The following is a 23348-nucleotide window of genomic DNA, read 5'->3' on the forward strand; positions in this document are numbered from 1 at the left end:
TCATTTTTAGGTGTATTACTTTCGGAAATAAGCCCAAACTGGGAACTAGAGTCAAAGTTTTCAAAAAGTCTATACAAAGGTGTATCATACAAAATGTACAGGAACACTTTCCAAAAAGACATACAGACAGTACAATGAAGTAGAGCAGAGAGAGCAGTGTCAAACCCAGTTAACCCTGACCTGCTCCAAAAGGACAGGAGTGACATTTAGACTACAAGTTCCAAACATAAAATACATTACATTATATACAAAAATGTATAAAGATTAGCATCCCCTTTGGTCTAGCCAGGAGCTCTCCAGCATGAAGTTGTGGCAGTTCAGAGGATCCACCCATGGAAGTGTTCCATGCTGGGAGGAAAAGAAGTCCAAGGGAATTAAATAGTTAACCCAAAAGCCATTGCCAGAATGCAGTGGTGCCACAAGGCTACAGGGTTTAACAGTCTGTTCCATATGAGGAGTCAAGTATTTTGTTGGCTTCTTTGCCTTGTGGGCAGTGAAGACCATCATTCCATCTCTGTGAAGCGGGCAAACATAGCTTTCCGAACAGCATCCTTGTACGAGTCTGCAGTAGAAACACCGTAGGAACTACCCTTGGCTCCCAAGCCAGCTCCCCTCATCCGTACCTGAGCCTGCAAAGAAAAAAAGAGGGGCTTTTAAAGCTTTGGCATGAAAGAGCTAGCCTTGACCTTGCTTTGATACCCAGCATGCACACTTGACAACTCCCCAGCCTCTGTGATAAGGAAATAGTATCTACTGAGAAACAACTGACTTGACAGAACTTCTCATGATACTCCTTTAGCAATTAAAAAAAAGTGCATTCAGCAAATCTGTTGCCAGACCTACTCTTCAACGTTGACTCAGTGAGCAACAAGAGTCAAGCATGAAACACTTACCTCTTTACACAGCTGCCAGAATTCACTGCGACAGCAGGAAGGGACATACCAGACAAACTGCTATTAAAAAAAAGTCTGCATACACAGCCTAGCTAATAGCCAAGAAACTGGATACTAGCATGGAGAAGACCCATCATGGAGCAGTGTGATGGATCAGTAATTCTAGTCATTACCTACTGTCACCATCTGGGTCAGAAAAATTAGGTTCAAGCAGTGAATGAGATGCAGAGCATTTCAGTGCAAGATATTCTAGTCCCATCTGAACTGCTAGCCTGAACCTTGTGCTGCCCGTGAATGTCACACTTTAGACTTAACATTAGCTTAGACCAATAATGCTTAAGCCCATCCAGCCCTGTACACTGGATCTAGCTATAAAACAACACCCGTGTGTTGGCCTGGCCCCATGCACGAGTTCATGTCATTTGGCCTGTGGGGCTCCCCGCGGGTCTGCAAATTTGGCAGTAGGAAAAGCAAAGGCTGTGTTAACTCTTATAGCTTTACGCTTAGCTGTGTGATAACAGTTTCATGGAATGGATTCAGCCGATGGGCTGGAGGTTAAGCACCACTGGCTTAAACAGTAGTGCGATCTTCCATGTAGGCTGCATATTCTTTTGCAACCGCCAGAACAAAACCAGAACATCCTCAGCAAAGCCAAGATAGATAGATCTGCTTTCATCCAGCCAATGCCACATTCCTCTACTCTGCAGAAAACTGGACAGCTTACACCCCATGCTTACCTCAATGGGAGCTGTGATACCCTGACATTTCCTTCCCAATCCTGAACCTTCCCTCCAGCCCATGGCCTGGAGCATTTTGTTGCCAATATTACTATTATCAAGGCCATCTTTGGTAGGCTGCTCATAATTCCTAAAGAAGAAAATAATGTTAGCTTAAGTAGAGGGCTGTCATGTATTCTAGCAAGCACTGTAATGGCTTTCAAATACATACACTGTGCCAGCATCATACACTTTCTTGCGCTTTGGCTCTGGGGGCTCTGGGATGCCATATTTCTCTCGCCGTTCTGCAGCTCTGTCTCTGTATTTCATCTGCAATGACATATTCCATAAGATTAAAAGCATCACTTTATAGCAATTTAGTGCTGCCTGCCCCTGGGCACCTAAACCCAGAATCCCCTGTACATTTGAGAAAGGCCAAGATGCAGAGCACTGCTATTAAGCAGGAACTGTTTATGTGATCAGCAATGTTTGGAGGTTCCAAACTTTCCAATAAACTTGGTATTGCTAGCTGTACCTGGTACTTGATAATATTCACTGAAACGCTAACTCTGTTAAGGACCTCTCACACCATAAACATTCATCCAAATAGCTTACTCAGCTTCGCAGTTTTACTAGCTAAAAAAATGAGGTGGAGGATTCAAGGCCAGGCTCACAGCTGACTGCAAAACTAATGTGAAGTAAATAGTGCAGAAAGGCTTTAAGCAGAGAAACTAAAAGCCCAGAATCATTACTAACAAACAGACTCAGTCTCTCCTCCTCAGTCTCTCTGCCCAAGAACCCTGAACCAGTTCTATGCTATGACTAAAACTTGTTTTCGAAATAGGGCTCTTTTGACTGGGAAGTATTTTTTTCAGCTCCACTACAAGATGCTCAGGCTACATGGTGCGCACACCTATAAAATGAAAAAGCCAACAAGGCAGTACAGGTTTGGCAATACCCTCCTGCATGCCAGCTACTGCTGAGTTTTTGTTTTTTCTGCTCACTTTCAGTCAGCTAAGGATCACTGCCACACCTCAGGAATTCGTAGACATTAAGACACTTATACAGCATAAAACACTGCTATGGAGCAAATAATGGGGGACACCCTTCCACAGTAAGTGGGAAGTGAGAGGACTTTATCTTTGGAGCAAGGTCGGAGTTTTCACAAGGACTGGGAAGGAAATAAAGTGCTTGCATTATGCTAGATTCTGGTTATCCCCAGACAGTGACAGTGCCAGAAACAAAAAATCCCAGCCACCCTTTTTGCAGGATCTCTCTCTGCGTTAGTTGTATGTTTCACTACCCGAACACTAACCTCTCTCTCACGCAACTCCAAGGCTTCGAGTTCCTGCTCTGACAGTTTTGATCTCCTATAGATATCCATATTTTGCTGTGTTAAAAAAAAAGACTTGCATTAGACCATCTGAGGAGGTTATCCAGCTTCTCACTGAGACTCTATTAGTATACCTGGAAACAAATCTCCAACGGAAGACTGCTTCTGGAGAGAAATACCCCAGCTCCAACACATGAATGATACTATGGACTCTGATTTTTACCCCATTCAACATTTACAACAAGAACATCTCCAGAGAGATGGCAGCTGCTCACAAGTGTAGTTACCTTGTGTAGGTCTGAAAGCTGCTGATGCCGGATCAGAGCATCTTTGTTAGGAAATTGCCTCCTACACAGCAGACAAGCCATCTTCTTCCAGTCTGTCAGTTTCTCTTCCTCATTTTCCATTCTTTCCAACAAGTCCTCCTCATTATCACTATCTCCACTGTAGGCAGCCACCAGACCACGCTGGAAGGAAAAGCCAACCATTAATTAGCCACAAGAACAATCTATTGAAAAATAACAGACAAGATGTCACAGTAGCAGATCCATGAAATGAGAGATTAAGGTCTGTTGCAGACATTACAATTAAGACAGGAGTAGTGCATCAATCATGTCTTAACCAGTGACCAAGCCACAAGTTCAGGGAATAATGCAACAAAAAAAAAAAGGAAATCCGTTACATAAATATTACATATTTTCAGGAATTATTTTTGTGGCTAGTTTCCATTGTCCCTTACATGGAAGGTGTGGCAGAATTAGAACTGCACCAGGGTCTCCAACCAGTCCCAGTGCAAACCCCAGCAGCTGACAATCAGCTGATTGTCAGGCGACTGGCTTTCGCCTTGCTGGTGCAGGGAAAGCCCAGGAACATGATCCCAAGTTCCCTCAGCACCAGCAAGTAGGGTGCAATTGTGATCTGATGCCCCTGATCCCATTGTGCCAGGCTATGATTTAAACATCTGTCAGCAGCCTAAATGAGTCAGGGAGGAAACACATTTCATTATATGGGGTGCCGCAGTGATGTCATATTCAACCCACAATGGACACAGTTACGAAGTTTCAGAGCTCAACATTAAGGACACTACACCTTATAACAGAGAATGAATGCTCCTTCTAAGACTGATTAATGTGTTTGGAAAACCCAAGACCATTACTTGAGCCCTGGATCAGACTGGGACTCTTCCACTGGGCCCCCTCCACAAGAATAGTCTACTTAATCTATTACTAAGAATGAAATGGCCCCACCACTCAGAATAGGTCTATTATTAATCCTACTCAGATACTAGAGTACCTGCTCTCTAGTCACACCACAACATTTCCTGCAGCTCAACCACCACATACTTGTCTTAAAGACTACAATGCATTTTCATACTGCTGAATAGTTACACACTTACTTTAAGTGGGTTCTCCTCTTCTCCATTCTTCACCACCTCTGCCATGATCTGCTGTCTCTCAGACAAGGTACCCTAGGAAAAGTGAGAAATCTTTGAGGCTCTGAGCACTGCACAATCTGTCCCTCTCTGTAACCATTTTATTCCATGAAGAGCTTTACCTTTTTCTCAAAGAGGGCAAAGCCAGCATCTGCAGCTGCAGATTCCTTCCTCTCCTCCTCCCTGGAGCTGAGTGGCTGAAAACTATTCTTAAAATTTTCTTTTTGCTTATTCAAACTCTTTGCCCAACGCTCCATGTCTTTAGCAATCTGGAAGACAGGCAAATCAAGGGTCAGACAAGCCATTCTACAGAATCACAGTAAAAACCCTCCTGGGACTTGTCATTCACTCCAATACCTGCACTCAGCAGAGCAACATGCTACAGCACCCTGTATATTAAAAGGTTTCCAATAAAATAGTGGATGCAATCAGAGCCACTCCTTATACAGAATCCCAGCAGGCTGTAATTTGGCTGTTGTACCTGGTGACAATATTAACAGCTGGTCTTAACCTAAAATGACTTAAGTGATTACTCAATTCCCTTCCCCACAGGGCCACATATCCAACCACGGGATCCACGAGAACTTTCCCCTGCTCTCAAAAAGACCCCACTGGTAGCCCCGCATGGTTCATTTCCAGCTGCGCAAATGACACTGTTACATAGGAGCATTTCCAATCCAACCAAGACTGGATTTCATCTCACCTGTTGAGCTGTTTTGCTCTTGGGTTTCTCTTTCTTCTCCTTCACTTCTTTGGTGTTAGTTGCATTAAGTGTTTGCTGGTAAGTTACACTGTCAGCAGCAGGCACATATGTCTCTTTCTCACCGTCCCAGTAAAGATATTGTTGGGTTAGGGCATTATAGTAATACTGAAGAAATCAAAACCAGATGGTTATAAATCAAATATAGGCTAAATGTATATAGGGCAAACAAGAAAATGTTCGACTCCTTCCAGAACACTCCAATCCTCTACAAAGGGGACAAAAAGGTGTCCGCCTTCTTAGAGCTTTTGCTCCCAAGCACATGCACTCTAAACAGCACCATGGAAATAAGAAGTCTAGGTCAATTTTCTCTTCTAGACCACAGATAATCCATTAGAGAGCAGAAATAAACAAATTTAGATACTGGGCAACTAAAGGTCTCAGGAACAGGATTCATTAAGAGGCCTAATATGGGCTATCAAAAGGGAGAAAAACAAAAACACCCACCACAGAAAACAGATCAGCCCTAAGATATTGTTCAGGGTATAAACTGCTTGTAATCGTTCATCCTGAAAAAGTTTCACTCAGAGGCCCAAAACCTGAAGACCCGTATCTTTAAGACAGATGGGGAAAAGCTTGCATTTACCTGAGAGTTAGGATCGTAATAAAGTCCTGTTATAGGATCATAATAATAACCTGAAGACTCATCATATTGGTATGTAGATGTGTCAGGGACAGCTGTGAAAAGAGAAGAGGAAGAGATGGGACATGATTATTTTATTTAAATTATACAGGCACCTTTCAGTTTCAGACCATAGAAACTATGACAACAGATGTCTGTAAAAGCATTCCCATGTCATCAATGGTTTTGTGGCAATGCATGGCCATGGAACAGTAAGCCAAAGGAGCACACTGATCTACTGCTACCAAACAACAGATATGCAGCTGTCCACAAGATGATTCAGTTTTTGCTTACCATATTTGGTGCCAGGAACCACACCAGTTGGAGAAGTCGATTGTGCCTGTGTGCTAGTGCTTGGCTGAGCTGCTGGTGTCTGTAAAGAATTGGAATCATTAAGGATGTCATTTGGGATCTGTGGCAACCAAAATCAGCAAACCAAGTCATCCACAGCACATAGCATGGATAGAGTAGCTAGCTGTTCTTGACCCATATTTATTTTTCCAGGATAAAGGAATCCCACCCAGTAAAGGAAGAAAGGCAGGTAACTGTTCTTTTATAACTAAAATCTCCACAACATACTAACTTTGATCTACAGAGAGGCTCCAGTTCAGGAAGTAAGGACTTCCCAACTTTGCTACACTGATTTTAAAAGATCACAGGTAGAAAGTAATCCAAATGAGACCGTCACATTAGTCTGAAGGAATAATTAGCTCATTTACCTGAGAGTCAGATGAATTGTTTTGTTGACTGTATAGCTGAGGACTCTGGGATACCACAGCAGCTGTAGTGGTGGTAACTGGAGCACCTACAAGGTTAGAAGGTCATCAGCTTATACCTGGACTAGCACCCTTTGCCAGAGCTACTGTAATTTCACTTATTGAAGAGGACATCAGCTCACATTTCCAACTCCAAGTGGTGGCAATGGAGAGGAGTGGGGGTGATAGTAACACTCAAAGTACAATATACACGGTAGCTTTGACAATTGAATTCAAAGACAGAAGACTTGTCCTTACAGAAGGCTCTTTGGAAAAGGGAACTGTAAACTTGACACATTCTGAGTAGACAGAAATTATGAACAGACTCAGAATACACTCAAGATCCATCCAGGCATGCACACAAATGCTTTTTGTACTATAAGACAGCCAGCTAAACCACACATAACAAGCAATTCCTTGCATAGCTGGCAGCAAAGTTTTGGTGGGAGTCACTCAGGTAGGGACGATTATCTAAATGCATATTTAAATGCTGTAAGTGCCTACTGCCCTCCCCCCCCTTTAACCAGCAGAAGAGACTCCATCTTGAGAAGACCTTTAGTAAACCAACTTAATCACTCCTTTGTAACAACTGGAAGAATCAACTGAGTTTCATAGTTACTGAAGTCAGGAGTCTGTCATACAAAGAGAAGAAACCTTGCAGAGCTAATATTGTTCCATAAGAATAAAATCTCATCCCAAACAAAATGAAAAGTTAAACAGAGGATTATTACCTGATACGGTAGCTCCATCTGTGTCCAATACGCCTGCTTGGTTCTGGTAGTACTGCTGATAATCCTGCGAGTACTATGATATAAAGTGCAGAATGAACATCCGGTTAGGCCAAGTTTAATACTGACTACAGACACTGGCAGATATTATTTTCAATGCACAATGGGAACTGCTGAATTCTGTCACAGAATGGAATGGCTGCATACAGTACTGTGCCAGACATTCAGGGACTTGCTTCCCTGGATGGAAAAAGAGTGATGTACAAACTTGAGCTGCTGGCACTTGCTAGCTGGAAAAGCTAAGTGCATTTTGCAGTACTCCCAGTCTCCACTGCAGGAAGAATAGCAATGATTGGCCACAGTATGGTCATTCTGTTTTCTTGCCAAACACTCTCCAAGCCTGGAACGGATTCACACTGGTCGTGTACCCCACAAACTCCATTCCAGCAGAAAGTGGAGTTACTGTACATGCTCTTATGCGCCAGGATGAGAGCCATGTTCTACTACTGCCTCTGCAGAATGCTTGTGGGAGAAGGTGGGGGGCAGGGGGAAGTACACTGGGCAGATGCTAAAATTGTTCCACGTGCCAAAAAATGTAATGTTTCAACCAGTAACTTCTTTGTGGCAGATTTACCGTTTTTATCTCAGAATAAATTATTTTTACCCTCTGGCACGTTAAGACTTGTTGTGTGAAACCTGCACATAACCTGGGACAAATGTCTGACAAGGCCTTATAAGTACACACTGCCAAGAGAATTACCCAACACTACTAACCTGAGCATACTGGGTGTAGCCATCCTGTCCTGGTTGGAGGTAGCTATAGTCAATGGTGCCTCCTTCTCCAGTTTGAGGCTGTGAATTCCAACAGGTAAGTTTTATCAGAGACAAATGCGTTACTGAATTGAGCAACTGTACCGACTATTTCCCTTCCTAGCACTTTGGACATAATTTAACCAATTGAGCAATTCTGAGCAATAAAGAGTGATGCTAAACGCATTCTGGTTTAGTTTCAGCAAGAATAAATGTGACCATGCACCAAAGGCCCCAAGTCATACCTGGGTGGATGACCACTGAGCTGCAGCAATGGCTGTGCTTGCCACAGAGAAGGCGCTCACCCGGTTACCATCTGGGAGAAGCAAATCTCTGAAACCAGGAAGATCAAATCATGATTATGTGCAATTATCATTTCATGCTACTGGTGCAAGGAAGACTCAGACTCTTCCTATACACAGACTTTAGTAAATCTTGAGATACTTGTAGGAAGCAAATAAGCTGAAGGGCAGTTTGGCAAACCCGGGGGAATGGAGAAGGGTTTTTTTTGTTCTGTTTTTTTTTAGGCTTATAGCTGTATACTTGTTAACCTTTTATTTTGTATCTGTGGTATTTACTGTTTTTAAAGGAAGGGTTACACTGTTCTATTATTTTAATAGAAAAGACTTTTTTTTTTAGATTTAATCTAGATCTGCTTTGCTGCAGTTTAAATCCATTGCTTCATGCCCTGTCTTCTGCAGCAGAGGAAGGTAAGGAAGGAACAAAATTTTCTTCCTCCTTTAAGTAATCTCTGAACCATTTGAAAACTGCTATCATGCCCCCCCCCCAATCCTTCTTTTCCCAAAATAAAAACACCCTGTTCTCTCAACCTTTCTTTATACCGCTTACATTTCAACTACTTTATCATCACGTTCGTCTCACACCTCTTGATCTTGATCCTGCCCAAAATCTTCATACCTCCCCTTTGAAATGTGGAGCCCAAAACTATACATAATACTTCAGCTGTGACCCAACTAACATCTGCTACTATGACCTCTCATACTATAAATATAATACTGCTAATGTAGGCCATAATTGCATTTGCTTATTTAAGTGCTTCACATTACAGATGTTTGTCATCTTGGGCTACTGACAAAATGAAATTTAACTCCTGAATTCTACTCTTATCCTCTAAGTGTTTGCAATCCTACCCAGGACATTTTGGCTTTTTATTTTTTATTAAGAGCTGGAGAAAAGCACCTCCTTGTAACTCACTTTCTGGCACTCTTTGCAAAATCAACACCAATTGTTTTGCCATCTATTTTCAAGGGTGGCTGAAGACTTTGTAAAATCTGCAACAGTTGAGATGCATCCTACAAAGAGAAAGAATCTCTGTCAGTATGGCCCAAGCCTCCAACTCAAGGGGAAGTTACTTGTTGAAATAAAGACTTAAGAGTTCATTCCAATGATGTACTGAAACCTTTAATTTTTCAAAAAAGAACAACTAAGATGCTATTTCAGATGCAGTATTGCAAGTAGCTGAGGCTATAAACTTCCTTAAACCCCATCATTATACTATAAAAGCTCTAGGAAAAGTTTCACTCACCAGAATCAGTTGATAAAGTAGCTCTGATGAACTCATAGGTTCATAGATATTAGGGTCAAACAAGACCCCAGTAGGCCAAGTCCAACCCCCTTGTCTGGGCAGGAAAGAGCGCCAGGGTCAGATGACCCCAGCCAGCTGCTTGTCCAGTCTCCTCTTGAAAACCCACAAGGTAGGGGAGAGGACCAACTTCCTTGGAAGCCCATTCCAGATTCTAGCAACCCTTACTGTGAAAAGGTCTACCTAATGTCCAACCTAAATGTTCTCTGTCAATTTGTGGCGACTGTTCCTAGTTACTCCAGGCGGTGCCCTAGTAAGTAGAGCATCTCCTATTCCCTGCTGCCCTCCCAATGAATTTATAGTCACAAGATCACCTCTCAGCCTTCTCTTGCACAGACTGAAGAGATCTAGGTCTCTCAGTCTGTCCTTGTAGGGCCTTGCCTTGTAGGGCCAGAGGGTTACTCTGACCATACAAGTGACCCTCCTCTGAACCCTCTCAAGATTCTCCGCATCCCTCTTGAAGTGCAATGCCCAAAAAAGGACACTGTATTCCAACTGCGGCCTGACCAGTGCCGCACAGAAAGGAAGCATCACCTCCCTACACCTGTTCGTCGTGCATCTGCTAATGCATGATAAAGTGCAGTTAGCCTTGTTGATCACTTCGTCACATTCAAGACTCATGTTCACCTTGGAGTCACTTATGACTCCAAGATCCCTTTCTACTGCTGTGCTGCTGAGAAGGTCATCCCCCAGCCTGTGTGTTGGTGGTTCTTTTTCCACAGGTGCAGCACTTTGTACTTCTCTTTGTTGAACTGCATCCTATTTCATTCTGCCCATTTTTACACCCTGTCCAGATCTGCCTGGATTCGTTTCCTACTCTCTGGTGTGTTAACTCTGCTCCATAATTTGGTATCATCTGCCAACTTGGATGGGGTGCTCACCATGCCCTTGTCCAAGTCACTGATGGAGACACTGAACAGGTGTCAGGGTACATTAAACCTTATACTGAACACTCCTGGCCCTCTCAAGCAAACATTCAATTACCAAATGCAAATGACTAAGCTGTTTATTTCATGTGACAGATTCAAATCCTGATCGTATCTCCAGATGACAGTACCCACCCACTATAATAATAGCAACAAATCTAGTGCTCCTCTCCCCACACCTGTGTATACACATTTCTCATTTGATGACCTCCAAGTGCCTCATGAAGTGTCTAAAAAAGATAAAGCACAGATTGGCTAAGTGACATATCCAATAAATCTCTATCCAGGATAGCAGGTGCTATTCCCCAAAGGCTCTATTTCCTTGAATCACACCAGCATCCCATATTTTGTTTCGTTTCAAGTGTATTACACCACTCACCATTGCAGAAGACAGCTGGACAAATGCAAAGCCCCTGTTTTGCTGGGTCTGCTTGTCTTTAATAAGGCGAATGTTATTAACTGCCAGAGAAGCATATGGAGATAGTGCAGTCATGATGGACTCCACTACTGTGTGAGGAGCTATGTTTCGGAGAATGATGGCTGAGGAAACAGAGAAAAATCTCAAATCAGTTAGGTTTATGAAGGCTCTTCAGAACTTTTAGCTTGTGAGAATAGCCTACAGAGCACAGTAAAGGAAAAACCCTCTGGGGGAAGGTAAATGGGTTTTCAAGATTTATTTTCCCCAACTTCTTTACAGATGCAACATACCAAGCCATCACACATTCATTTTTGAACAAAGCAAGCTAAGGGGTCTGTATTATAACAGAGCTGAAGGTGGGACCCAAGCACGTACCTCACACTGAGACACTAGTCAGTACTTCAGCACTGTTACATCAGTGTCAGCATTCTGCCACTCATGCAATTTAACAAATAAAACAAAAGGTTTTTTTTTTTTAAACTTACTATCACAGTAGTAATCCACAGACTGAACAGCCTCTGTTGCTCCAGGAGGTACCTCCTGTTCTGAATCTTCATAGTAAAGAGGAGAGGAAATTGCTTTTAGTTACAGAATGGATCAGTCACTTAAAATTCAAAAGACCTGTTACAAACCAGGTTAGGACCTGAACTGCCATCTGTAACATCAAATCAAATCAAGAAATACCCTGCGTAGCCTAACATTCAAAAAGCTTAAACGTAACTTACCAAATTTATCAGCTCCACAGCGGAAGCATTTTAGTCTTCTCCTGAAGTTGTAAAGGCAGCACTAAAGAAAAAAAAGCAGCTTTCAGATTTTGCAGCAATTTCATATGCGGACTGCATATGAAAATCTCATTTTCAGTTCGTCACTACTGTGAAAGCCTCTGTACATACGAGACTAAAAATCTAATCCAAGTAGTAGCAGCTCCTGAAATATGAGCCATCTTCATTCAAACAAGTGACTCTTCCTGAAATTAAAGTCAGCTAGTTCACTAGCAGCTTTCAACCTACAATCCTAGTTATTGAAACAGATGCATCCACTTATCACAAACTCTACTCTAAACACTGCTCCTTATCAGGTCTCAGCGTACTATGACTGCTTACCTCCCAACTGGACATACTGTATAACAGCATGAAATTCAGGCTTGTTCAGTTTTAAGAAGCCCAAGCTCCACTGCAAATGACAACGCACACAAATAAAAGAAGGATAGCAGGTACCGAGTGGTACTGCCCAGCTGCTTAAGTGTATCCATTAACACTGACTGAGAAAACTGGGAACTGTATGAAGTGGGTAACCCTGCTAGTGACTGAAACTTGTGTGAAATAAACCCATCTCAATACTGCTGTAAGCAAATTAGATAAGGTATGTTGAGCCTGGGGAGCTAAATGGAACTAATCTTTAAGTGAGCTGAATGGTTCTTACTGGCACAAAACACACTGCAACTGAAACAGCACTGGGGGGAAAGGAAAAAAAAACAAGCAAGAAATGTACAACTATTTTACTGATCACAGTACTAAGTTATGATTATTGTGGCCAAAAGCAGTTGAACAGCTATTATAGTGGATGAATAAAGAATTTAGTTATTTTGCCAAATATGCAGTCAATGTCAAAACCCAACTACACCATATCAACCCCAGGCTAGCAACTGCTCTGTATTTTAATGTAACCTCCTTCCAGAACGTGCTGCTTTTGTGTATGTAAGCTCAAAACATCAGTGACATTTTTTTGGCCTATGTTCTCCAGAAGCCACTGTAGTTGCATAATCGTAAGATGCTGCAGACGGAAGTTGAAGTAGGCAAATTCAGATCGCATATTTTTTAATCAATGGTAAAACAACTCACTCAGGGACACTATGCATTCTGCCACTTAAGTTTACATCAAGATTGATGTTTTCTTAAAAGACATACTTTAATTCAACCACAAGTTAATGAAATTAATGCAGAGATCACTGGTGATCAAGTCACAGAAGCCCTTTTAAACTATTATTATGTGCTGCCTACCTTGCTCCCTTGGTTGAATATCTACTATGTAATTTGGATCCAATATCAACCTCATTTTATTCCTGTTTCTCTCTTTAATGTAGGGCAATCTCATGAAAATTGGCTCGTTAAAACTTCAATTTTTCCCATTCACCTTTTTCCAGAGCACATTGATAAACACATCTATGCCCAACACTGAGTAGTAGAACCCCTTTTTACAGAAAACACACTTCTTACCTTGTTACAAAGCCAGTCTTCAAATTTAGGCCTGGGGTTGCTGTAGTGCATTGCAATCTGCTTTCCCTGAATCACTAGCTTTTTCTGTAAAAAAAAAAAAAAAGCAGACTTAATTATTCCTGGGTTGAGGCACATGTGTCCATTTTCCCATGGCAGAGCACACTTCGGAGGAATCAGTGCTCCTGAATTAAATGGACAACATATGGGGAGGACGTGGAGGACCAACCACTGCCACCTACACCCTGCCCATCCAATCCTGCAGAGAGGAGGACGTGGGCAGTAAGAGAATGGGATGTGGAGTAAAGGTAAACGGAATCAGGGAGTGTTGAACAAGCTGCCAAATACTAAATGCTGACTCGAACAAGGAAGTGTCTCGAAGGAGACAGAACTCTATCCTGAAGTAGTCAGTATTAATGGATTTAGGAGTCTCTCTCCCAAGTATTTCTATTCACTTCTAGTATCGCATAGAGCGACTTGTTTAAACATGTCCTTAAGTGACTGCTTCACTTCTTCCCCTAATCCAAATTTCCTAGAACTTTAAATCAACAGCATCTAGAATTGTTCCCCCCCACCCCAAAGTGCTTCCTTCAGAATGTGTCCCTTTAAAAAAAACACAATAAATTCCTCTCAAAGGGACCCCATTTAGACTTCGTGAGCCATCAACTGAAACAGCTCAAAATAAATCCCTTGACTAACACACTGGTTCATGAAAAAGCCTGTGCAAGAGGTTTGTGTTCTTCATTCAGACACGAACTCTTCAAATTGAGTAATTAGACCGCAAATGAAGTTTCTCCAAGGAGAAGGAAGAGTTCATACGGTTTTCGTCATGTCCTCTCAGTTAATGTGTCACTAGAGGAAGTGTAAGTTTTAAACCATTTAAGAAGCCAAGGTTCAGAGCTTCAAACATTGCTGAGCCCTATGTATGCAAACTGCCCATCCAAAATTATTTATACCAGTAGATGGCCTTCACTTCAAATAGATGCATCTTTAAGAGTGTCTGTGGCTATATACCAGGATGGCACTGGCTAGCCCCAGATATTATTTTTAATTGAAGAATTACTTTATATAGGAGGGTTAGCTTTACTGAAGAGGCACCAAAGAAATGCCAGGATCACTCTTTTCAATAATAGGATCTGACAGATCTATGGTGCACCATGAGTAGGGTTTTCACGTTCTGTACTGCTAGGGGAAATTTTTATTTCTCCTATGGGCAGGAGGAAGGGTTGGAGGGTCCAGCATTCGCTGGATATGCAAACATTGAAATAAAGATGCTGGCACATTTACAATACATCATCTCTCCGTAAGTCAGAAGCAGGGCCACTTAGGAAGACTCGACTACTTTTATCCCTACTACTAGGGTGGCTCTGGTTATTGTGGAGTGAATTTGGATCATATTTGTCTCAAGTTGTACACAAGCTTTGTATACATTAAAAGTTTTGTTTAAAAAAAAAGTGCTTGTTAACATTTTTGACACCGGCCATTTTGGTGCCTCCACTGCCCAAAAATGGACATTAGGCTGCAAAAATTCAGCTCGAACAGACTGCTGTTGAGGAAGGGGCCCATGGCATGAAACTCTACTCTACAGGGCTGTGCATGCCAATTTCTGTTATCGAATTGTAGTATCTGATCACCCAACCTAAAGTATCATTTTCTTAAATGTTAAAAAAAATTAAACAACAACAACAGTAAGGTTTAAAGAAGATAGAGTTGATCCTTGTCTGAGCAAAAAAAATATAGTTCTTTATGCTGATTAGAACCAATGTGAGTAATTTGAAGTCTGCTGTTAGAACTGATAACATATATCAAAATGCAGTACAAGCAAATACTTCAATTCACTTGACAGTGCAAAAGAAAAGCCTCAGTATGCAGGGAACCATCTTTTAAAGGAGAACCCATTTTGTTTTCTGGCTCTTATTAAATCATTTTCAGTCCAGAAATTAAATTTACAATTCCACTTCAAAATAACTGAGTGTCCAGATGATTTTAGCATGTCTCATCAAATAAACACTCTTGTAACAGAGCCAGGATTTCCCCTGCTAGAACAGGGGAAAAGTATTCCACTTGGATAGCGTGGAATTGTTTAGAAACAAGCATCAATGTCTTCTTGCTGAGTACCAATATGCTGTGGATATCCAGTATTATTACTAGACTCCTTGAAAAAAACAGTGTTTTCTATGGCAGCCATGAACAGAGAAATGGTCAGGTGGAAATAAATATGGGCGTTTCAAAGGACTGTTCGGGTCAAGAGTTTTAAGAGCCAATTAGACTGGCACCACACAACTACAACACTAGCATGTAATTAAATCAATGGTCATTCTTCCTGGTTCATAGGAGATTGCCCAGAACAGCCAATCATTTTCCTCCTAATACTATCTTGGCTCTGCTATTACAAGTTTTAATATATACAAAGCTTTCATTCTTTTAAATCACTGTTTTGGAACAAACCACTCGTTCCACTTTTCATTTATCCCTTTTTAACTGTACAGACTTGTTCCATTTTCAGGAATATCTAGACTTGGTGAGTGAAGCAACCTGATTGGCTTCCATCCAGCTGGTAGCATCTTGAAAGTGATAAAACTCCACGAAGGCGAAACCACGGCTTACACCTAGAGACAGCATTCAGATATAGACGGGATACTTGTGTTAGTCAGTTCCTTTAAAACAGGTGAATCTCTCTCCAACTGCTTCATTACTTCATGACAAAGCAGCTTTACAAATGCGACGTCAACTGCTGGGATCTGCTCGTTATTTTGCCATGGCAAGGAACCAAGCTTCCTTAATTTGCTATATTTCGATCAACTTGAATCCATGTTTAAAAGGTAACCATGCAACAGACTACATAACTGTCAAATGAGTTCATACTAGTGTTACTTACCAATACCGTTTAACAAACCCCCTGTTGAGAGACTTCTTTCAAAGTGTTCATCAGCTATCTAGAAACCTTTCAAAAAAGGCCATATTCCTTCGCCATGGCAAACCTTACATTTTTATATCATGTGCTTGCAGATTTGGGGTAATTCTGGATGCTCTTTTGGGTCTGGGGGTGGGGAAGAGGAAGATGACAGAAATCTAGATTAGGGCTCTCACCTGTCTTTCTCTTCATCAGCCTCACATCTGCAGGCTGAGGGCCTTCAAAGGACTCAATGAGCTCTCGAATCTGTATGGGAGTTTAATCAGACATTATGATCCCAAATCTTGGGCAGTAGCTCACAAAAGCAGCAACCAAAGTTGTAATCTATGAATCAATATGCCAAAAAAATCAAGCATACACATTCATATATTCATCCTACCTTCAAAAGAAGGTCAAGTGAATTTAACCTCTGGGTAAAAAACAATTTGTTAATAATGATCAACACCCTGCCCAAGTCCTAGATGGTTCTTGAGCAGGCTCAGCCAGCTCTCTTCTTTTATTATTTATAATATGGAGACAGTATCTACCATCTCTGGTCATGAACAAAGATACTGTGGTACCCAGTCTCTCTCTCTCTGACCTTGGTTTCCAGGAACATGCTTTTGAACCATTTAAGACAGTAATTCTCAACTTTTTACATTCAAAAGTTGGAATTGGAAGATACCAGCTCTTCACTTTCACTCATTTTTTGATTATGAAAAAATAACATATCGATTCTCCTGTTACAAAGAACGCATTAAGACAGGTCATGACATTTCTAACAGTGCTATTATTGTGTAGCATGCCACAGCATCCTTAAGAGGATCTCAAGGCACCTTGGGTTCTGTACATTCTCTTAAAACAAGCGAATGTCAACAAAGGAAAAATGAGACCTGTGCAAAAACAGTAACTTCAAAAGGACCTAATTTCTTTGTTCTGAAGCTGCTTAAAAAAATCTATGGAGGTGTCACACACCACAAATCTGTTTAGATATCTTCAGCTGCTAAGGTGTTCCCTAGGTATGCTGAAGGACATTTTTATAACATTGCAGAACTGATTAGCAGGATCTCTTCATCTGCTGTTAAGACAAGATGCACAGCCATTCACAACAGTCCTTTAGACCTCCCTGTTCAAATGGAAAATTAACAACTACAGCACAAAGCCAGAATAGGGCCCTCTTACAGAGCTGAGTTGAAAATAACGTGACTGACTACTTAATGTAAAAGTGGGTTCTTAAATTACACTTATCTACAAGCATCAATACAGCAAAGAAAACCTGAAAGCAAAGCACCATTGTTACCATTTTCCAAAATCAAAAACAGAAGGCTGAAAATACAGATTAACAGCTGTTGTTCCATAGAAAAGTGAACATTCAGAAAAAAATACAAGTAAGTTAGGTACTCTACCTACACACCAAATTCTTTAAATGAGATTTTAAAATGACTCCACATTATTCAATTAACTACAGCAGGTATATACATGCCTGTTCTCTTGGAACAGGAAAACCTCTAAAGTAATGCAACTCGGTTGAATCCATGGAGAAGGCTTCAGAACAGTTCATCATGTTGCAGTTGGTTAAATTTGAACGTGCATATCTGCATGCACTGCATGACAAGTGTCCAGTGCAGCACTGAACACTTCCTCATTTGTTTATTAAGTGAAATACAAGAAAATTGCCAAAAAGTTAATTAAAATTTTTAGCTGTAAGTAAATCATAGCACAAAGACGTGAGAATTGGACAGGCTGCTGAGAAATCAAGTTTGAACAGCTCTGCTTTTGTGGGTTTAAAAAAATATAACGGGCTTTACATTTTAATTCTTTTGGTGTCTCAGACAAAAGACAAAAGAACATGAAAAATTAACTGCTTCCAGGATCTCTGAACTGGGGCTGCATAGGTGCTATAAAGGCTGAAGAGTCTGGTGCCTAACAAGCTCGTTGTTCTCCCTTTGTCAGCTCTACAGCAGCCATTTTAAAACTGCCTGAACTGTGTTAACATTAGACATCTTTGTGCATTAGCATACTCTAGCAAGCAGAATGACTGGCTCAAGGTTTTTGGTTTTAAACAGAACCTGGTAATAAATCTGTGACAATATATACAGATTTACAGGAATTAGTTCCCATAAGTGGAAGAAGTGCTTTACGTATACTTTAAAATAGGGGTGCACCAATGGAGATTTTGGGGGCCAATACAATAGCTGATTCTCGATACAGCTGCATGCAGCTGGTAGGTTTTAGTAAAAGGGGAGGGGGGAGGGAAGGGACATGGGGGCAGATCAATGTCCCCCAGGGTAAGGGAGGGAAGGGAGCTGGGGTAGGCACTGCCCAGCCAGGGTGGGCGCAGGACAAAGCTGCAGCTCATCCAGAGGGTGTGGGGTGCAGCTCCTGCCGCTGCTGCCACTGCTTATGCAGGAGGGCACGGCGGGGAGGGGGGTGTCTGTGTGTCCTCGGATCTGTGCTGGGCAGGCTGCAGTGCTGTGCTGTGCTGTGCTTGGGGCAGGCAGCCAAACTTCACCGTAGCCCCCTCCCAGCATCACCACCACCCGTCCACAGCGACCCCCAGCCCCAACCCTCAGCTGCATCCTACCTTCCAGTACCCCGTGCAGATCCAGGGGCACATGCCCCCTTCCTGCATGGTGGGAGCCACTGGACAAGCAGCACAGAGGTAGGAACCGCTGCCCCGTTCCCCACCACAAACTGTGGCTCAGCCCCCGGCCTGCCCCACCCCAGCTGGGCAGCGCCTACCCTAGCCCCACTCCCTCTCTCAGCATGGAGAGGCATTGATTTACCCCCTCCCATTTCACCACAACAGACTTACCAGCTGCACACAGCTGTCCAAGATGATCCTTGGTCCCTGTGTGCTGCACTGCAGCTGCATGCATGGGCATTTATCAGCCATATTATCAATTTTCTTTGTATCAGTGCCGATCCAGTAACAGCCCTATGTATCAGCACACCTCTACTTTTAAAATATTTTAAAGTTTCAGGGATGCTAACTAGCCACGTGTGGAACCATGGAACTATTTACAGATGGTACTACTTAAAGCAGTACCTATGGCTTAACATTTAACTGACCTCTAGGCTTACACAATATAGAACAGCTATAATTTAAATCTTTCAGAATCCAGTATTAGTAACAGAAACATTAAGCAGACCTTTTAAAATAAAGGGCACTGTTTACACTGTTTGGTAAACAGTCAGCGTTTAGTCGTATTTCCAATAATATTTAAGCAAATACAAAAAAACGTAGATTGCTTAGCCATTTCAACACTTACATCATTTTCTGTAACAGTGATAGGAAGTCCTCGTAACATAATGGTCTTGCTTTCCTTCTCATCATTAATGTCATTCCTGTAGTCATGCTCTCCATAGTCTCCATCAGAATGGTATCCATCTTCTGATTTATCACTGTTCCTTCGCTCACGCTCACTGTCACGCTCCCTCTGGAGGGCAAACACCCAGATTAACAAGTGTGTACAAAACAATAAACTACAGAACTAACACCCCCAGCTTCCCAGTCAAGACTGAAAAAGAAATAAGAACAAACCCTTCCCTAAGACAAGCACCTTTGACAGTTCTCAATTACAGTAATTCAAAATTGAATAGCAAAACTTGTGTTAAGCAGTAAGCAACATAACTCTTACACTAGTGATAAAAACTATTAAAAAGTGCAAAAATATAAGACATTGTTTACAAGAGATTTACCTTTTATTCCCAAAACTACAGCAAAAGGACCTTGCAGAAGTCAGACAAATTAGCATATCTAAGATTATAAACTCTGAAGAAATCAGAAGTTTGGCTATTCAGACCATAAACTTAGGCTAGCACATTTTTGAGACTGGCAGGTAGTGTCAAGTTACATTCTTCAACTTGTTTATGTAGATAGAATAATCTGGCATGTTCTGTTGTCAGGTATCTTAAATTCTTAACCAAAGCAAATACATTACTGGATAAGGAAAGAATATGACTACATATCAATTTATGCAGTGGTAAAACACGGGACAAGTGGCAAGACGTAAGATTATGCTCCTGACCACATCCATCAGGCACTAGTCTAAAATGCACCCGAGGACCAAGGCTGCTACCTACCTCAGGGCTGTCATAATCCCGGCTGTCATAGTCTCTGCTTTCATAGTCCCTACTGTCATAGTCCCTGTCCCGACTGTCATAGTCCCTGTAATCATCGTATCTCTCGCTCCTGCGCTCCTCATTAGATCTCTTATAGTCGTAATCTCTTCGTCTGCTTCTGGAGTCCCGATCATCCCGATCATCTCTATCGACAATAGAGCCATATCGTCCACTCCGTTCAGTTCTACTAACACTGCAGGAGACAAGATTGTTGAGTTTAGAGAGAACTTGATTTTTCCCTTTGGAAGATGCCAATTGAGGGACATAACATAGCTCAGTTTACAGACTGGATGTCAGCTCAAAGCATTCTAATATTTAAAGTCCAAAATTAACCAACACCATAAAAAAACGATTCAGCTGCCACCCACTTCAACTGGTAGCATGTAATTCAACATAAATCAGAATGAGATGTTGTCGAAACATACCAGTATAAGCTACATGTGGAAATAAAACAATCTAAGATGACAGATGTGTAAAAATGATCAGAGCTGCAACAAAAAGGAAGACAGATTAGCTGAAACAGCATATCTAATCATATTATGCACAGAATTTTTTACTGTAGATTAGGAAAACAGCCAAGCATTGATTTTCCTATGCCGTATCTTGATAGTTTTAAATAGTACAACTTGCAGAGTTTGCCAGCTGCACACACTAAAAAGGTAGTGTCACTAACAACAGATTCAATTTCTTATCAAATTATACATTTATTCAAGTTGATTACAGTTTAAAAATAAAATGCACTGCATTTTAAAAAGCTGACAGGTACAAACTGAAGCCACATTTTTTTTTTTTTAATTTCTTTTCAAATACAGTGGAGACCATTTATACTACCTTTATAGAAAACAAAAGAAGTTATTGTCAATAAGTGATGCCTCTTTTTAGAGATATGTTGGTGGTGGTAATCATTTTTCCAAAGCCAGTTCTCTCCAACCCTCTCAAGGCAGGTCAGCAATCACTCACATCCCTGCCAACTGGATTTGAACCCTACACCTCCCAAAATGAGCCTTCAGAGCCACACATGCCCTCCTTTTACATATAACAGCCAGTGGGAGAGGTTTTCTTTTTTCAATTCCTAGTTAATACGAGCCAAGCTGTTACCATAAAATGCTGCATCCCAGAAGGTGGCATTTACTTGGTTAAAAGAAGCACCAGCACAAGTAACCACACTGAACTACTATATCCATCCCTAACCCTAAACAAATTATATGCCTTCAGTTTCAGTCACAATATCAAGGTTTTCTGTTAACAGCTAGTACAGGGGTCAGTCAGCAAGCCCAAGCACCTGTGCCAGAGCATAGTGTGTGAAGGCATTTTACTTGGCACATACACCTCAGGACAGATGGTAGGGGAGGTGTAAGGCACCCAATCCTCGTCGTGGCAATGCAGCCCTTTCCTGCTGTCTGCTCTGAGGTGCACAAGCACCTGCTGGGCCGAGCTCCGCAGATCCTGGCGCAACTGCTTGCAGCATCCTGGGATCCATGTTGGGCATCAAAGGCCCACCCAGAGCCTGGGCTTGCTGCGGCATGGGCTGAGAGGCTGCAAGCAGCTGCACTGAGATCTGTGGAGCTTGTCCCAGATCACTGCCTATGGCAGGTGTACATGCATCTCAGGGAGGATGGTGGGGAAGGGGCCCGGGCTGCTGCTGCTGCTGCTGAACTGTCACAAGAAGAATTGGGCTCCTCCGGGCTCCCTCACTATCCGCCCTGACTTGCCTACATCTTACAGACTAAGGTTGCAGGTTATTTTGGCTCTTGGCTCAAAAGCATTGCCAACCAGAGCTAGTATATAAACCAATACCAAAACAACCAACTGCTTATGACGTATTGGTTATTCCCATGCAGATAATGCTCATTTTGAGAAAAGTGGTACTCTCTTTTGACCCTGCTAAGTTATTCCTGTGCATAAGGAGTTACCTACTGTTCAACTCATCTTTAGCAGTCTTACACCCAGGTTCTTGAGCCCTCATCTGACATGAAACATCATAAAACATTGTCGTGGCTTTTACGCATTTGCCACTAAGGTGCAATGCAGACCTAAGAAAAAAGGGCCTCTGCAATGCATGTGGCTGTGCAGGGGCTGCGACAAGGAGTCCCTCCTCTGCCACGAGCTGTGAATTATACCCTGCTTTCTGACCGGAGCGCGTTTCCAGCACCACCGCTGCCCAGAAGCTCTTTGCAGACTCGACACGTTGCAAAGCAACGACTGAGAAACCAGAGACCTTTGCAGAGTGCGTCTTTCCTGGCGGTGTCCGGGCTTCGAGCTGATTTCTCCTTGGCATCCTCCGGGTCCGGGGCTGCTCCCTGCGCCTCGCCTCCTCCCCCCGGACCACAGCGCCCCCGCCTCCGCCCGCAACTACCGCCGCCCGCACCTACCGCTTGTCCGACCCCATGGTCTCGGTCTCACTCCCGCTCCGGCTGCGCCGCGTCCGAGGGCTCGCGACTCCGCTCTGGGAAACAAGAGGCGTCACTGAGCGCGGCCCGGGGCAGGCCCCGCCCGTCCGCGCCGACCCGCCCGCGCCGCAGGGCCCGAGGGGAGGAGGAGCAAAAAAACGTCGCCATCGGGGCCCGTGTGGAGACGGGACACTACCGCCAGGCCCAGCACTCACCGCTCCGGGGGGCTCCGCTCCGCCGCTGCAGTAGCTGTTTCTTTCCTGCTCTGCAAAATGGCGCCAAGGCAGCTCGCCGTCTCCTGCCCACAGTGCACCGCGCCGCCGCCTGGAAGCTTCCAGCCCCTGCGCAAGCGCAGCCCGGCCGGCGCGGGGGACGGGCCTGGGAGCGACGCTTGCCAGTGCCCAGTCTGCGCCTGCGCCAGCTGCGGCCGAGCTCTTTCCGCCTAGGACGTGCCCTGCACCTCCGTGGAGCGCCGCCCGGCGGCGGGGAGAAGGGGGAGCCGCAGGCGTCTACATGTACGTCATGTGTGTATGTGCGCGCGCACATATGCATCTAGGTGATGTGTGCGCGCGTGGGTACGTGTAGCTGATGTGGGTGTGCATACACGTGCGCATGTAGGTGATGTTTGTGCGCATATGTACATGTAGGTGATGTGGCGGTGCACGCACGCACGCCCGCCCTCTCTCATCTAATCCGTCCCATGCGGCCACTCGAGGGAGGAGCCGGCTGTG

General features: G+C 43.1%; 1 protein-coding gene across 5 annotated transcripts; it reads right to left on the reverse strand.

The window, feature by feature from the left end:
• RBM5 (RNA binding motif protein 5) lies at nucleotides 1-22936 on the reverse strand. Of its 5 annotated transcripts, none has more exons than XM_019505128.1 (26): nucleotides 22833-22936; nucleotides 22600-22673; nucleotides 20653-20715; nucleotides 20189-20420; nucleotides 19375-19542; nucleotides 16300-16369; nucleotides 15745-15818; nucleotides 13213-13296; nucleotides 11722-11782; nucleotides 11482-11547; nucleotides 10958-11118; nucleotides 9265-9362; nucleotides 8295-8382; nucleotides 8014-8091; nucleotides 7243-7315; nucleotides 6476-6561; nucleotides 6051-6129; nucleotides 5721-5812; nucleotides 5078-5242; nucleotides 4497-4643; nucleotides 4339-4410; nucleotides 3230-3409; nucleotides 2925-2999; nucleotides 1860-1939; nucleotides 1631-1760; nucleotides 1-629 (listed from the first exon to the last, which is right to left on the reverse strand). In XM_019505128.1, the coding sequence occupies exons 2-26, from the start codon at nucleotides 22614-22616 to the stop codon at nucleotides 504-506; spliced, it is 2565 nt and encodes an 854-aa protein (XP_019360673.1). In that variant the 5' UTR covers nucleotides 22617-22673; nucleotides 22833-22936; the 3' UTR covers nucleotides 1-503. The 5 variants fall into 5 exon arrangements, with proteins under 5 accessions (XP_019360673.1, XP_019360671.1, XP_019360672.1 ...); XM_019505126.1 differs by having other exon boundaries at nucleotides 1842-1939; XM_019505127.1 differs by having other exon boundaries at nucleotides 1842-1939; nucleotides 22600-22668; nucleotides 22833-22911.
• Between the last annotated feature and the right edge of the window lie 412 nt (nucleotides 22937-23348).

This window comes from Gavialis gangeticus, unplaced genomic scaffold, assembly GCF_001723915.1.
Source record: "Gavialis gangeticus isolate Ggan-Ray unplaced genomic scaffold, GavGan_comp1, whole genome shotgun sequence".
Classification (NCBI taxonomy): Eukaryota; Metazoa; Chordata; order Crocodylia; family Gavialidae; genus Gavialis; species Gavialis gangeticus.

Coding starts and splice junctions, on each gene's coding strand:
- RBM5 (XM_019505126.1), bottom strand. Junction 11,548..11,721: donor CTGTGGAGCTGATAAATTTG/GTAAGTTACGTT, acceptor TTTACTATGAAG/ATTCAGAACAGGAGGTACCT. Junction 6,130..6,475: donor ACAATTCATCTGACTCTCAG/GTAAATGAGCTA, acceptor AATTCTTTACAG/ACACCAGCAGCTCAGCCAAG.